This window comes from Limulus polyphemus, unplaced genomic scaffold (assembly GCF_000517525.1).
Source record: "Limulus polyphemus unplaced genomic scaffold, Limulus_polyphemus-2.1.2 Scaffold2917, whole genome shotgun sequence".
Classification (NCBI taxonomy): domain Eukaryota; kingdom Metazoa; phylum Arthropoda; class Merostomata; order Xiphosura; family Limulidae; genus Limulus; species Limulus polyphemus.
Window position 1 is genome coordinate 50,500 of NW_013668527.1, and position 17,530 is coordinate 68,029.

Here is a 17,530-nt window from a genome sequence, read left to right on the forward strand (position 1 = left end):
CACACTTTACTTAACTTTACTGTTCGCTTGACTCAATTATCTATCTCTTCAATCTCTCTGCATATCTCTTCTATCGCTGGCTTTATTTGCCGGGCTTATATACTAAAAAGAGGGCGCCTGGTAAACACTCGGATATTCCCGGAGTTCCTCGATAAGTCATGATCCTTCTAGAAACTCCAGCGCGCATGCTCCCAGCGTCGCGTCACTTCCGCTCTCGTAACAATACTTTTATGTTATAGTATTTTGGCACTTGTGTATAAAGCTAAAATCATAAATAATATCCAAACTGGTACACAATTAAAAACATTTTATTTAGGCCTATCTATGGCCTTCAAAAAGTTGACGACTCTACATGTGTTTAATTGTGTACCAGTTTAACGTTGAATATTATTTATGATCTTATACTTTTATGTATGTTTAACAAATGGTGCTTTGGTAGTTTTCTGAATGTAATGTTAAGTTCAAAATCATCATATAATCACCTCTTACAAAAACATGTTCTGTCACACACAAAAAAAAGAAATATGATTGAGAATATGCACTGACAATATTTACTTTCTAATAATTTGTTAATTGTTACATCAAACGTTCCCTTTTTTATAGTACAGTGACATTACTGGGTGCCTCATAAGCAATAAACATATTAAAAACAAGATCTGAAAGAGCTTAACTCTCGCGCCATCTGGTTAGACGGAATTTGAAAGCATATTATATCTGATGGTACTTTGAGCAGTAATTGTATGTTATCACGTGACTTGTGATGAAATGCTTATATCTACAGAATTCAGCTCAATATCCTTCAATTTGTATATTAGAATAAACAAAAGACTTTACAAGTTACAATCTCTGTGTATTAATGTCGAAGTTCAAACTTCGGTGTTCAATAGAACCGGAAGTAAGAATTGTATTCTCTTTCTTGTTCTGTTTAATTAGTTTATAAAACTTTAATAGGAATCAGTTTTGTTTGGAGAATGAACTACAAGTTTTACTAAACATTACAAACAACTTTTGCACGTGCTATCCTAAAATAAAATTTGAGATTTACCCACAGAGGGCGCGCAGCGGTGCACGACTTGCATGAACGTCACCATCGTATCGATTTAAACTGGAGAAAGCGACGTACAAGTGAAAATATGATGGGGATGTATACCTTTTTTGGTGTATTTATCATTGTTTTTCTGTTGAATTTGGTGAGTGTTATATGCCTGTATTTTAAATACGTTGTAACTGAATACATAAAGCATTCAAATAAGTGTTAAAAAAGCAAATATTATATATATGTGTATATATATATATATTGTCTATAATTTTTAGAAGTGTGCGAGTCGGTGCTGGCATTATTTCAAGGTTTATGATGTGTATTAAACTTACCTCTCGGGCTAGTTGTAGTACAGGAATGTAAAATGTGTGGGGTGCTTGAAAAGGACAAAATAAAAACCTTAAGCTTAACATGGTGTACGATGTTCAGAATTAGGCTAAACCATGCTAACTGAATTGTACTTTATAGTTTATTAATAATATCGATTACATGAATGACAGGGAAATTGAACTAAACGTTTTGATAATCACCGTGTAACTTCTGTATTACTAATATTATTATTAGTTCGAAGGCTGTACTTTTTATATTCTATAAGTTATGAACTTGCGTGTACAACTGTTGTTTGGCATAATGGAAATCTATAATAATGCTAATAGTAATTGTATTGGTTTCTCTCGAACTTTGAAGTTGGGAAATCTTGGTACTCGTTACAACCTATAGCACGGTTTTGTGGAATGATTAAATACAAGGGTTTGTTTCAGTTCGGCTAATATTTGTAATTGTAGAAATTGTAATAGTTACGTTACAAAGAATGACAAAATGGTGTAAGGGCAAATAAAAATATTAATTTAAATCCGGTCAGTTGGTAATTTATGCACATAATAGTACTTATACTATTACTAGCTTACGTAATGTTATCACTTAATAATTAGAATATACCTTGCTACCCTCGCTGTTAGTATTAGTGTTAGATAGGTTCGGCCAGGTTGAGAGATGTAGGTTAGTCCTAACTCCATGTTTCAAGGTAACGACGCAAGATAATATTTATAATAAAAATTAAACTATATATATTAAACCAAAACTGTTAAAACTTTAAGTAATAATAGAGGATACTTAACTCATGGAACGCACGATGATCAAACAATAACTGAATAACATATTTATGTATTATGTACGTTAAGCCAATAGCAAGATTTCACTTTTTAGTTTCTACTTCAACTTCAAATGTTTTTTCAGTCTACGAACCGAGGACATCTCAAATTCTTACAAGAAACAAAAGATAGAAAAATTTGTTTTCTTAGCTTTTAAACTAAAGTACATATTTATATTACTGAAGTTAGAGCCTACATCAATATCTAACGATGTATTTGTAATTGTTATTTTTCAATTTAATTCAAATTCTCGAGATTTTCAGGGACTCGTCATTAGGGACAATTAGGTTTTACACGTGAAGAAGTTGATGCGTTCGAATAAAATTAATCTTTAAAATGACAGTCTGTATGTATATTGCTCAACCTCGAAATGACTCTAGAAATGCAACGGAGAAAAAATGTTAACTTGTTACCTAAAACGTTTAGAATTAGAAACGAATGTGTAACACTAGAATGTTGTAAGAACATCTGTACATTAGAATGATTTTTGTGACAAACATTAAGCCTGTTGTTTTCATTGTTTCACTTGCTTTCGCATTTAAAACTATTACACAACTCGCTTTCAGTAAACACACGGGGTTATTAGTGTTATTACTTCTCTCGATTTGGACATGCGAAAACAGCTGTTGGTTAGATCATTTAGATACATCTAGTAACGCAGGTGTTTAAGATCCCAAGGGCGTGGGCAAGCTGTGGTTATTAGTCAACAAATGAGTGATTTAAAAAACTTGTAATAAATATACTTGAAATAACGCTCCAGCTTCTGAATAATTATTTTAAAGCGGTTTTGTACCTAATTCCATTTTATTACAACTCGACTGCCGCTGTGAGAAGTCAGCATAGCCTGTGCTACTGGTGATAATAAAAAAAAGAAGAGGGAGTCCGTAATAGCCGCGGCTGTTTATTATTAAAATATTATGTTACCCAAGAGGTCTGACAATTGTCATATTCTTAGCATTATTGACTATTAAAATATTTTACTGTTTATCGGTCTAGAGATGGAGCTCTAAGCTAAAAGTTTGTACTTGAAAAAAAACAAACAAACTCGGATCCATTCAATGAGCCGCTATGCCGTGGCTAAAAAAAAATATCACTGCTGTTAGTTCGAAGTAAAAGTTATGGGAAGTGTTTTTTTTTCCCAAATCTTTTTTTTTTACGTTATTTATAAACAACTTTATTTTTTAAATGAAAAATGTTAACGTACCAAAATGTAAAGCTGTGGAGGTTTAGGAAGGTCGGGTGGGTTTTCTTACAGTTTCTTGTGATTGCTATGTGTTAATGTGTTTAGGAAGCTGTTGGAAAGCATTCTGTATTATTGTTAGTAATAGTCTGGATCTGGATAGCTCAGTTGTTATGTGATGCGAGTGATGGAAATGACTCCAAATTCCAATCTTCCGACATATATCAATACATATACCCACATATAACTTAAGAACAACAAGGGACCTGTTTGTCCATCTAGGCCGTCTCAACCACTATAATAAACTTTAAAATGCATTTCTTATATTATGTTTTAAATATAATACTTTCTAGATGGCAGCACCACCTAGATAATCGTTAATTTATATATATTTTACATATAATTTAAGGACAACAAGAGACCTATTGGCCCATCCATTATACTAAACTCTTAAAATGGAAATAAAACACTGAAATCCAGCCTTTATCATTCATATAATTATCACGCCTTCTCTTAAGTTTCGCCCCCCAGTGGCACAGCGGTATGTCTGCGGACTTACAACGCTAGAATCCGGGTTTCGATACCCGTGGTGGGCAGAGCACAGATAGCCCATTGTGTAGCTTTGTGCTTAATTACAAACAAACAATCTCTTAAGTTTACTGCATCCACCACATGTGAAGGTAACCTCTTCCAAAGGCCAACACCCTGTTAGAAAAATAAATCTATTTAGTATGAGATAACTCGTTCCCTGCCAAAATTTATATTTAAGTCCTAGCCTTACCCTTCTCACTATTAAATACGAGAAAAAATGATGCGCCAACATTTAACTATCATTGGGTAATCTACATATTGAGTAATTATTTTTTATATTCAACACTGTAAAAGAAACTAAACAATAAGAAAGGCACTATTTTTCTAGGGGGAAGATGTAAAGTAATTAGTGAGATTGAGTGTGATATTGATTGTTTAGTATAAATTTTTTGTTATAAGGGACCCTGCAACCAACAGACATGTACCAACTTGGTGAACAGATAGTCTGGAAAAGCGTGTTTAAAAAGCCGATAGTTTTGAAGCTAATATCTGGTTCTTTGTTTTAAGTTAACATTTTTTCCTTTACTCATTATAGTGTTCAGGTCAAAAAAGTGCTGTATGTATATTTCTATGGTCGGCAGTGGATCAGCTTTGTGCTACCCCACCCCATTCTTAGTGGCTCTGCGGTGAACCCGAAGGCTCATAACGCTAAAAACCGGGTTTCGATATCCGTGATGGGTACAGTACATATAGTCCATAGTATAGCTTTGGGCTTAACAAATAAACAAGATCATTTGTGACGTCACATAGGTGAGGGGGTCTCGTTTGTTGGAATAATTTCTTGATGACAAAATTATTTGCATAACAAGTGATTAGTGAGACGAGATTTTTCGTTAATGAATCCGTGTTGGTTTCCATTTTAAGATATTATACTAAATGGGGTTTTGTTTAAGTTTATTTTAAAATATTTTTATCGTAGCTTTTGTCCTCTTACAGAAGTAAAGCTAACTTAATGAATTGACTACGAACTTTTTCCCCCCTTGTTACTTTTTTAGCAAGTCGATGCCCAGCCTAAGGAACCAGTACAAGTTAGCGTCTATTACGAAGCTCTGTGCCCAGACAGTATTGACTTCATTGTCGAACAGTTGTGGCCAGCATACAAGAAGGTCAGGTCGATTTTCCTGGTGGACCTAGTGCCATATGGGAAGGCGTGGGTAAGTGGACATCTCATTGTCTAAAGTGTAAAATCACTCAACGGAAATGATATAAAAAAAGGAAAAAAAATGTGTAAATTTCATATTTTTATAATTAACGAAGTAATATGTGAATATTTGTCTAAGTTTGACCTTTAATCCCGTTCTGATGTGGAGCTACTATGTTGTTAATATTATTTTCATAAACAAGGGTTTATCATTAATTGAATTCTGGGTACATCTGTGGAAGTCCAAACAGTAACTTTTTTCTTATCCAAATGCAAAATTGAACACTAGAGGGCTACCTTCCACTTGTATGATTTTTGGCGCACTTTGATTGCGTATCTCATTTTGGTGATAACCTAGGCCAGTGTTTCCCAACATTTTTCTCCGCAGTGCCCCCGAAGCAAACAATGAGCGCTCGTGCCCCGTCTAATAAATCTTTAGATCATTAAAATATTTTACTTAAATGAAAATTGTAAAGTAATAATAATCCATGCTATTGTTTAATTTTAACAAATATAACTTTGAAATCCTCAACGTTTCTGTCTGTCCCCTCAAAGTTTATTGCCCCCCGAAATTAAAACCTCCCACTAGGGGCGGTACTGCCCAGGTTGGGAAACACTGACCTAGGGATGTTGGTCCATTTTGAACGTTCTATGTTTGATAGCCTTTTGTGGTATCACATTTTTTGTTCCATCAAAGTTTAAAATCGCCAGAGGAAGACAATATTTAACAGTTACATTAAAACGTGTTTACTATTAGCCACTTTTTGTTATTTTTTTCTCCAATTTTTTGTGTGTGTTCCATTTAATCGTAACACATCAGTCTTTGTTTTGTGACATCTGTAGAAGTACTTGGTAGCTTAGCACGTGGGCTGAGTTTATGTTGTAAAACAAAACAGATAAGATGAAACACTTGGTGGGGGAGGGGATAATATGCATAATTTAAAAATTAAACGTTTTTTCCAGATGTTCTATCTGCATTAGGGTAAAGGGAGCTGATTTGAGTCCAATTATAGGGAAGTTGGAGATACAAGAGTGAAGAGTTATTGAAATTTTCACCTGTGGGTTTTATTAGTATCATTATTCCATTTATAGGAAAGATATATTCACGTGAACAATCACCTAAACGGTGACCTGTTTGATCAATATATATAGAATACCACATTTTTTGCAGATCACGTAATGAATCAAGTTTATTGAGATGCACGTGGATGACTGTTGTACTTGTAATTTCATAACTTAAAGGCTAAAGTGAAGAAATATAAAAATACATTGTAAATATATAATGTTTTCATTTTCTCGCAATTTTTTATTTATTTATTTGACTCCGAATGCTATAGTCCTCAAAGGGATTTACCCACGAAATTGGATTGTTGAGCATATATTAGATAATTAATTATTTTTTTAAGAATTTGATATGGACTATTTCCACTAACTCAGTGTTTCCCATCAAATAGGGGGAGTATTTCATATTTCGTTTTTGGAGCTAAATTTATCGTTGTCAAAATGGGCTATCAGTTGGTTTTAATTAGTTTGAACTTTTTTTTTGTTGGTGGAAGCTTTGTGTATAACCGAGAAATAAAGGGGACGCGACCTAAAATGTTTAAGGAACACTGCCTTAACTTGACGCAAATACTGTTTCACTCTCTCTCTCTCTCTGTGTATAGGATGTTAATCTGAAATTCATCATGAAATATTTTCACGTAAGATACCATGTTTTCTAGTACGTATTACGTTAACTAAAGACATTTCATTTTATACAACTTTTTAAAATGTTTATAACAGTTTTAGAACTTATCGACTGATATGATGTAAACACTTTTACCAAGCTGGCAAAGCATGATTATAATTCATTATACTTATCGTAAGACATTAGTATTAGGCCTATTCCATTTTTTAACATTATGTTCTTTATCTAGTCCCTTATGGATTTAAAAGAATTGGAAAAGTGTATAAGAATAGTATTCCAATCACACAGTGTTTACCGTATCTATTGCTGATGACGCGTTTTGCTCAATCCAGAGGTCATCAGGCCGACTGGAATACAACAAAACACACTTGTAGTCGGAATAGTATTTATATAAACCATTTGTTACAACAATAATACTATAATATTCTTCTTATTCTTGAATATCCCTAATTAACTAGATATAGAATGTAGTGTTAAAAATTTAATAGGCTTAATATGTCCTGTGACAAGTATAATTAGTTTCAGCGATCGTTATATTCAGATACAAGAACTTTAGTACTAGCAATATTCGACCTTATAACACCAAATTTATTTGTCTTTAATTGGACACTCAACGTTTCGCTTTACAGTTTCTTCAGTAGAGTTCCACACAGTTACGATGTTTTAGTGAAACGCTCCTGAAGAAGCTGTAAAGCGAAATGTTGAGTGTCCAACTGAGGAAAAATAAATTTGGTGTTATAAGGTCGTTTATTATTAGTATTAAAATGTTTTGTATTCACAAATATGCACTGCAGAAATAAAATAATGACAGATTCAAGAATTGTGTAATAACGTATATAACTGTTTTGGAATGTGTAATGATATAAATAACTGTTTAGTTTAGATGTTATTTATTGATTTGTTTTTGTGAGTGAATATTTTATTATTGTTTAATTTTTGTTATAATACGAGTTAAAAGCAGACAAATGTAGGAACTTTTGTTAATAATTCATTGATGTTGAGATTGTTGAAGGCGGACAGGCGATTAGGTGCTAAAGATATAAATAGCATGAGACGAGTGGGAAGCAGCAGACCGATAATAGCAGAAGAAAGTAAATATACAAAAGGAAAATTTACCGTAGAAGTGATAGGCCTAACGATTGACATAGGCCTAATGTTTAATATGTTAGAGTACGACTAACCGCAGACAAGAAGATAAGAAAAATAATTTATTCCGTCAAAGCGTAGTACTAAAGTAATTGAATCAGCCTGAGTGCACTTTGACGAAAGGAACAGAGGATATTTAGAAGAAAGAAGACCAAACGAATTACGGTAACTCGCACTACAACTGTAAGTGAATCACACATATAGAATACTAGTGCGATAGTAATATAGAGAAGATAGTTCGGCTTGTCAACTGAAATTCTAAAGTAATTGAATAGGCCTAAGTGGGCTTTTGACATAGTGTTTATGACATGCCTATAATATCTACAGTGTCGAAGAATTTATTGTACATACATTTAAATTGTTCCGAATATATATATATTATTTTGAAAACAAGTAAAGTGTGTGCTGTTCATTTATCGCCAACAAGTCACTGACACCTACTGTAGAAGAATCCTAAGCCTAACAACAACATAGAAAATATTTATACTATTAAGGAATATAAGTAAAAGCCTTTTATTTTGACAATTGGGAAAAAGAAGAACTGTATCTTAAATTCTAACAGAATGGTAACTGTATTGTGGTGAAAACTAATTCGTAACTCCCACAGTGATGTTGTTAGATTTACAACACTCCTTCACTATTAATTTTACGTGTACAGTTTACCTCGTATATGCTAGAGAAATTACCAACAGAAAATGGGTTTCCGGTCATTTAAAAGTTCCCCTTTTTTTCTGCTAGAAAATAAGTTTCTTTGTTGGCGAATTTGTGTGTAAAATAAGATTTGGGTTTATGGTTGATTCCGGATCAGACCCATAGGGTATGAGGCGGAGGGTCAGGAGGTGGGGACAATTGCCCCCCCCCCCCCCAAAATTCTGGCTGAAATAGTTTTTCGGGAAAACGACCCAAAATATTTGGGCAAAAGCTCCATACATATCTATAACTTTTATATATTTGCAAATTGATTATGCCTTTTCTGAAAATATATTACCCACACGTGACATTTTCACTTGCACCTTTTTAACCCTTTAGCGCCGTGTGGTGACGCATGGAAGTCATTGGAACCATTTTTTTCAAGCGATTTTAAACCTTGTAGTACATGATTCTACGGTCGATTTTATATTTTAGGGCAAAACTTGTTAGGTCAAAATCAAGCCCCTATTCCTATGATTAGACCGTTGGTGCTTGTCTCTTTAAGATTGGGTTTACGGTTAATCCCGGATCTGGTTGGCGTTGCGCGTGGTGTCTACAAGATCGGGCTTCACGGTAATAAACTATGTTAGTAAAGTTTTTTTTTATATATATATACATTTTTTTAAATTCAAATGTTGACTTGTTACCAATATAGACGTAGCATAAATCCGTATTACTTTTACAGGAAAAACGACTGAATAATGGAACATGGGTATTCCAGTGTCAGCATGGTGTTAAGGAATGTTATGGTAACCTAGTCCAGGTAAGATCAGGAATTAGTCTTAACATTCTGTACTTAATAGGAATGTTTCAGTTCTATGCATTACTTCTAATTTCTGTTTGTTCTTACTTAAATCTAAATAAATAAAAACATATTTTACGGGTTTTTAATCTATGTGGAAAATATCGTAAGTTTTAACTGTATTTATTCATTACGTCTTTATGGGAAAATAAAAACGTTATTTGTTTAACAATATTTATTGAAGGGCTGAAGGATGATTTTTTTTTATTCCATGACTTTTGCCAGACCTGTGCAATACGTCTCCTGAATAATACTGACCTGTCGCTGCCATTTGTCCACTGTGCTATGTCCTCTTCACGGCCACAATCTGCAGGACCATTGGTAACGCCATTTTTCTTTAATATCGTATATCAGTATCATTTACCGCCAAATAAAATAACGTGTTCTGTTGTCGGATCCCAAACTGTTTAAAATTTGTTATTCATCAGGAGAGTAAGTACAATTAATAGTTATATCATCAAATAATGAGAGCTCTATCTTAATAACTATTTACCTGCTCAGTGCTATCTCGCCTGTCTCATTGATAAGCTTGAGGGCTAACAACACACTGAAATCGGGCGCAGTGCCGATAGCCCAAATTTAACAAAACATGCTGTGTTATACAAGTAGTTCTTTGACTTCGTGGGTGATTAAAGCTAATATTAAAACTCGGTAGTTTAAAAAAACTGTTAAGGAATACTTTTTTGTCTAAATTTTAAATTGGTTAATTACTGATAATCTTAAAATGTTCACTTAGGCTTAGGTTTTTCTCCTTTATTAATTGTGATCTTGAAACATGCACGTATATAAGATACACTTGTTTTTCTTTTAATAAATGATGATGATATCTCGTGCAAAACAATTGTATCTTACCAGCTCTCAGATTCAACTATTATTGTTTTGATCGAAGGGCATTTGTCCCCGAAAAACTTTTCTATCGTTATTTCGCGCCATTAGAAATGTTAGTGAATCTTGTCAAGAAAGTAAAGTTCTGTGTCAGTCACTGTAGTTGGTTTAACTTGTCTTAATCTTGTTAAAAGTTACAGTAATATTATGACCAGAGAAATACGCCGTTTAGTGGTGACACCTACCGTTTTTTTTGACAAAATAGTTCCTGTGAAACACAATTTGAAAAATTAAAATGTGTGAAGTGTGTCACCTTTAAATACAGTTTTTAGAAAATGCCCGAATGGTTGGAATATCTAATAGAAATCAATTTCTTATTTATCTGTATGGTTAGTGTGCCAGGAAACTAAATATTGATTATGGACCTGTTGAAAAATGTGTAACTTCTGATCAAGGCAATAGATGGCAGCACGAGATGGGACGGAAGACAGAAGGTCAAAAACCTCGTATTACTTTCATTCCAAGAATAGTGATAAATGGGGTAAGTATATTGCCAGAATAAAAATGATTGATGATGCTCATCCATGTTGAAGATGTAACATTCATTTACTTCATATTACATGTTTTGACACGTTTCAAACGTGCTGCTAGCGACGACCTACCAAAGTTAGTGGAGCTCCATGCTGTTATATTCCTAGTCTTTTAACCCCATTTTATCTCTGATATTCCCCAACATTTCCTCTATCTTACTCGTAGCTTTAAAGATGGGGTGTTTTGTTGTTTTTTTGAAAACATCAAGTAATTAATCTGTTAATACTGTAATACAAGATAAACTTTTTAACGTAGCATTTTCAACTATTATTAAATATTCTGTTTACTATATTTGGCATAAATCCTCTTATACACATAATTAACATCTTGTGTGGAATGGTGCAGACATTTTATATAAAACACGATTCTTGACGTGATAACAACAAAAGGTTTTCCATCTTTATTTTAACAAGTACATCAAGGAAAGGTAGACTGTTATTTTCTTTAACTCGATAGTAAACTGAAATGATGTTCAGATAACTATCAAATTATTTTAATGCACTGTTGCTATCCTGCCAAGTGTTATCCAAACTTCTAGCTTGAACTTTGCTCTACCTAAAGGTGACATCAAATGTTACAAGTAAGGTCATACTCTTTAACCTTCTTTAGAAGTTCTAGTCAATTGATACCTGATGTGATTTATGTAAATACTCTTGTAACATAATGATGAATTGATTTTAAACGTCAGGAAAGTGTCCATCATTCACATTTAAAGATTTGTGTCTTTACTGTACCAGTCATTATGTGGTAAAGAGAAGGCTAATTTGTAAATAGTTACAAAAACTTTCAAGATATCTAACCAAGTAATTAATTACAACCAATAAATGTGTATTTTTTTTTTTAAAAAGGCTATAATAAAGTAATTAAATTATTTTATTATTCAAATGCACATTGTCTAGTTTTGGAATCATCTTTGTACAAGAGCATTTATATATGTAAACATGGATGGTAATTAAAATTATTGTTTAACATTTTCCTAGGAATATTCAAGACAAAATCAAGACAAAGCTTTGAGAAACTTCCTGGGCTTAGTGTGTGAAAACTATAAGGTAAACACGTTTTTATGATTAGTTTGTGTTCTAGTTTGACTCTTAAGTAAAATTTGGCTGAGTAAATCTTTAAAATGGTGACAGACTTTATTTTTAAGCCTGGAGTAGACAGTGGACATTAATTTTTTGATCACTTCATCCAGTATTCCTAAAACTATAATTGGAACTGTAGAAAGAATGTCGTCGTTGTATATACGTAAGTTAATTTTGTTCTTAACATTTCACCAGGGACCAAAACCAACGGAATGCCCAGCAATTAAGGATGATAGTCTCTAAACTTGGATAGGATTCTTTGTTCTTGAACTTCCCAGATTCACGTGAAGAAAATGATTGATTTGTACAGTAAGAATGAGTTTAGTAATTTTAACTATGAAGTGTCATTTTAATTCTTTTTCCTTAAGTTGAGGTTAAAACTACCATTGTACGGCCACATATAAGAAGGACAGAGTATTTTAATTTGTTTAAAATAAAGTCCTTTAGACTCATAATTACTGAAGTTCTTGCTGCTATTATAAGCCTGATTTCTTACTTTTCTGTAAATATTTATTAATTTCAGTTGATGCTGTATTTACAGTTAAAACGTTTTAATACAGATGCTCTAGAGAAATTTCTATTCCATATTTAATTACTTAAGAGAGCACAGTGCACGTTCTCAATTTGTTTTGTACAAGCGTATAACCATTGATTAATAAATAACTTTCCTGAATGTTTTCACTTAAACTTTAGTATGTGAATTGTCCAAAAGATGACAGCAGCTATTAATCTTGGCTCTACGAAATTAAGTTATAAATCTAATGTTAACCACACATGATTTTCAGAAGTAGGTCTTCCCTGATTCTTTTGAAAAGGATTTTTTCGTCCATTTCTAGACATCTACTTGCATCAAGATAATTAGTTCAAAGATGCTAATAATGAGTGGAGGCATCATCCATTTTAATTATATTTTGAAAATAATTTACGTTTCACTACTTTGGGTAGTCGAACAGTTAAGCTTAACTATTACAATACCTGCTTTTAGGTGTAAGCCTAGAGTTTACAGAAAGTAAAGAACAATAGGAAGATTTGTGTCCTATTTTTTATTTTACAGCCTTTAGACACTACTTGAAGTAATACAGCATTCATAAAAATAAGTTGTAGAAAAAAGCTCACTAATAATATGCCCTTCAATTGGAACAAAGCTCAGGCTTTTGTCATATCTATTACACAAAACACTCGAGTGTAATAGTAGAAATGCAGTCAGATTTGACGAGTTTTGATGATTCGCTTCTGACAAAGAAGATGCATTATCACGCCGAAGAAAAAAGATCCAGTAAACTAAAAAAAAGTTACATTTTTCATAAAAATTATTGTGCTGTAAAATGTATTTTTTTTAGCGACGAAAACTGCAACTACCTAATGATTTCAAACTCTTTACTTGCAATGTCCAACATAAGTTCAACAATAGTTTAAATTCTATTCTTGTTATACCTCTTAACTAACACAAGTTAAACAAAAAGTAGGTTTTTTTTTCGTTTACTCGTTTTGTATCAAATACTTTGGCCTTTCACTTGGCACTGTTTTACTTGTGTTAACTTAGTCAAGTGATCGAAAGTATCCCAAACAGTTTTTTATTCTATGTATGAATGGAAAGCCAAATTTTGTTCTTAACACGTTCAGGACACACAGTTTTGTATAAACAAAAACTGAGGAAAAGTCACCAAAACATCACACAATAGTTTATTTACATCTTTTAATTGCAAACTTACGGCTACCTCATCAACTAAATGCCAGCAAACCCGTTATTCCTAATTTTTGGCTGAAAGCTTCACTTGCCACATAGCACTGTTACCAGTTTAAAAAAAAATTTAAAATAGGACTTTAATGAATGAAAAATTGTGAACAGCAACTAATTATCATAATTCGGACTTAACTGTTATTTTTTCTTTAAAACTTTTAACATATAGTAAATATTTTCATCATCATTAAAATTATTTATTCGTTGATATTGGTTTACACTTAATTTTAAATTAGAAAATTAAGTGAAAGAAAGTTCTGGTATATCTTTAATATCTTAAACACGACCACCAGAGAAAGAAAAGAACCTTTTGCTGCTTGGATGACATTTTATTTTTAGATAAAAAAAAAAAATTAAGACCTGACCCAGCTCTAGCTTTGTCTGTCTTTGCACAAATCACAACAGTAAGTTTTTAAAACGATCTCACCCACCATTTTCTGTGATTTTGAAGACTGCCTAGAAAAATATTCTTCTACCAATCTTCAAAACCTGCTTCACAGCTCACTTGAAAACAAATTGGAATCTGGGACAAATATTTATCTGTCGTGCAAAAATCACATAAGAATTTCCCAATACTTTAGAAAAGCGGTTTCTTTAAAAATATTACTAGAAACCCTCCTGTTATCACTGTATCACACGAGGTCGCTTAAATACGAAAACACATGTCTAATCTTCGAAATGATTATATCAAAGCAGATAAGTCATACACTAGAAGGGGGAATCAGCTTTCTCCTTCGTTAATCTACCTGACTTGGCATCATTTATTGCTCCCCACAGATCGAAAATGAAGTTGTCCGTGAATCCAAAAGCTTCTAAATCTGAATTATCGACTGCTGTAACAAACTGGCTAGGGTTCTCCTTGTCATGGCCTAACTCCCAGATCTGCATGGCTGATAATAAAAGTACTAGATATTAAAAAGCTGCTGAGAACACACTAGGATTTGTTACTGTTTAGTTAACATTTTTTTTTACCTACTCCAGGTTTCCACTATGAAGATGTTAATAACAGTGAAGCATTGAGTGATAAAGATTGTAATCAGTATATTGTGAGGTAATGCCACACCACCTATCGATCACCAGTCATGTTAGCTTATATGTTGAGATTATAACTAGTAATAAACGATCATATAACAATTTTTTTTTTAATTTGATGCTCATTGTTTTGCTTTATCAGGCTATTCAGGAGTGTTGCTGGAAAAACAAACTGTTTGAAGCTTTGTACTGTCAGTTACAGTGTGTGTTTTAGTGACATGCTCCTGACTAACCTGTAAAGCGAAACATTGAATGTCCAATAAAAGGAAAAATTGGTGTTTTAAGATCGTTTAAAACTAGTATTAAAATGTCTTGTACACCAGTATGCACTAGAGAAACTTTATTAAAAAAAAATCAGTAACCTATTCAAAACTCCTGTATGTTTCTCAGACAATTTTATCTAGGTAATTTATTTTGTCCATAATTCATTAACACAGAAAAATTCTATACTATACATAGTCCTTACTAGCAAAAGTACTCGGCTTTGAACGGGTTATTTAGGTTGATATATTTTAGCAACTGCATAAAATTTATCATGAAACTACAAATATTGTTTCTGAATTAAGTTATTTTCTGTTGTATCACCAACGTTTTTAATAAAAAAAACTTTCATCAAGGGAGACTAAATTAAGAAATCAACAAATATTTTTCCAGTTTTGTGGTCTATACATTTCAGTACATAGACTAACAACAATATTAGGTTATATATACTTTTGTTGCTAAGCGATATGACATGACAGCCATTGTTGGAATGCATTGTTACCACAACACACTGGCTTTTCTATATATTAGAAGTTGTTAATCTAACTGATATACTACAGGGGCACGCATGCACATGGATAAGTAAATAATACCCAGGTGCACACCCTCAGGGTCCACTTAGTATGGACGCAAAATTTCAGGTTTCTACTTCTAGGTTCTTACTTCTTGGAGCTATGGCGGTTATAGATACACCCTTTTATTATTATTATTATTATTATAGATACCCAGTGTGTTGTATGGACCACCCACTTTATTTATTAGGTTTATGGTGACGTCTCATTGACTAGTTTTAGTAAACATGAAGTTGTGTTTTATTCACGTGAAAGCAGAACAATAGTATTGTTAACATAGTAACAGGGAAGTGGGACGAGAAAGAAGATACACTTGTGAAAAAGTCATACTATTGAAACTAAGTTTTGGAGTTTCATTTTGAGTTTATGTACTGCTTATAAGTATTATTTTATTACAAGAGTTACAACTTTTACAAGTACGATGTTTGGACCGCTGTTGTAAATATATTCTTCCTTACTCTAAAATCTGTAACTTGTAGTTTATATAAGCTAGACCTAAGTAGTCGATGAGGTTGAAAAATTTTTAGAGCAACAGCTTATGATAGATTTTAAAATAGAATTCTGAGTGACAAAAATTACCCAATAATTGATCATGTTTCTCCAACATGAGGCGTTACATACCATAATTTAACATACAAGGTTAGTCTAAGCCTATCCATCAAATGTGCTCTACAAGATTTACGAGATTATTATTACTGCCAGAGGGATCAACAATTCATATATTTAATACAAAGTAATTTTTTTCTTGAGTATTTTCAAATTCAAGGATTATTTTTAAAAAACTACCAGATTTTCTGCTTAATTTCAGAAAGTATTTTGTTAATATTCTATAGCACTGATAAAAGAATATTGAAAACATACCTAGCTCATTGTCATTAATTCCCATGAATGACTCCAGGAGTCCATTTATCTTCTCAACAGCAGTTGTTGCTATGTCATCAGGCTGTGGTAAAGGACATGATAATTAAAGGTAAATACAAAAATATTTCTGTGTATAATTATGAGTAAAAAGAAGTGAAATTAATGACAAAACACAATGGGGTATCTGTGTTGTATCAGAACCAGATTTTTAGAGTTATGAGGCCTCTGTCTTAAAGCTAAGTCATTGAAGGAAACAGTTAATTACTGTTTGATATTGATCATAAAGTTCACAAACACGTGCTTATTTTCATCCCTGTACTATTTTCTGATCAAGTATAAACAATGTTTTTATGGTTCTTGGGTAAACATTCCCAGTTTCCACAAAAAAACATAGAAAACATATTAATGTAAGTCTGTAAGTAAAATAACAAATAGGCATGACTCAAAATTTAATTATTTCAATGGTCAAGCCCCTCTCCTATTGGCAACTCTGAGGGTTTGTATTGCTAAAAATATGGGTTCAGTATTTGCTGTGGGCAAAGCACAGATAGCCCATTGTGTAGCTTTGTGTTTAACAAGAAAGGAATATTTTTCCTTCCAGATATTGACAATGTGCATATTAGGCGGAAAATTGGTAAAATATTTTTAAAACTTTTTTGTTAATTTAAAACAAATAAAACACATACATAAATACATGAATTCATATTTTCCAGGATACTCTTAAGTTTCTAGCATAACCCACTCTCTAACAAGACCTACTTAACAATGAAAAATTTCCTACATTATTTTTGTCTTAAAGCTTTATATACGTTTTAAATTTATTAATAAAATAATCTTATTTGTTTCACAAGAATACCAAAATAGAAATATTTGTAAGGTATGATATTTTTCCATAATACATTTATTAATATGTTTAACATGTTATAGTCTATTATTTGTATTAAACACAAGTTTTCTATTTCTCTTACATATATTTGCTTACAAAAAATACAAGATAATACACAAATACCATTATATGAATTACATTTAAATCTACTTTATAAAAATTTACTCCCCAGTCGAGCTTGTAATATATTTAGTGTGTGTGTGTGTGTGTGTGTGTGTGTGTGTGTGTGTGTATATATATATATATATATAC

At 32.4% G+C, this 17,530-nt stretch overlaps 2 protein-coding genes across 3 annotated transcripts in view; one reads left to right on the top strand and one right to left on the bottom strand.

The window, feature by feature from the left end:
• LOC106468215 (gamma-interferon-inducible lysosomal thiol reductase-like) overlaps positions 1-12,598 on the top strand; it is a 19,395-nt gene extending 6,797 nt beyond the window's left edge. Inside the window, exons 1-7 of one of the 2 annotated variants that reach the window (XM_013928629.2) lie at positions 935-1,190; positions 4,957-5,115; positions 9,311-9,388; positions 9,653-9,748; positions 10,647-10,793; positions 11,824-11,892; positions 12,121-12,598. In XM_013928629.2, coding sequence (XP_013784083.1) covers positions 1,134-1,190; positions 4,957-5,115; positions 9,311-9,388; positions 9,653-9,748; positions 10,647-10,793; positions 11,824-11,892; positions 12,121-12,168 — 654 coding nt within the window. In that variant the 5' untranslated portion in view covers positions 935-1,133 and the 3' untranslated portion in view covers positions 12,169-12,598. Of the gene's footprint in view, positions 1-934; positions 1,191-4,956; positions 5,116-9,310; positions 9,389-9,652; positions 9,749-10,646; positions 10,794-11,823; positions 11,893-12,120 lie in introns of those variants that run through there. The other variant, XM_013928630.2, reaches the window with a different exon arrangement.
• A 119-nt stretch (positions 12,599-12,717) lies between these two features.
• LOC106468213 (PDZ domain-containing protein GIPC3-like) overlaps positions 12,718-17,530 on the bottom strand; it is a 27,516-nt gene continuing 22,703 nt past the window's right edge. The window contains exons 5-6 of the mRNA XM_013928627.2: positions 16,393-16,474; positions 12,718-14,556 (exon numbers count right to left, since the gene is read on the bottom strand). Of these exons, the coding sequence (XP_013784081.1) occupies positions 14,375-14,556; positions 16,393-16,474 (264 nt within the window). The 3' untranslated portion in view covers positions 12,718-14,374. The remainder of the gene's footprint in view (positions 14,557-16,392; positions 16,475-17,530) is intronic.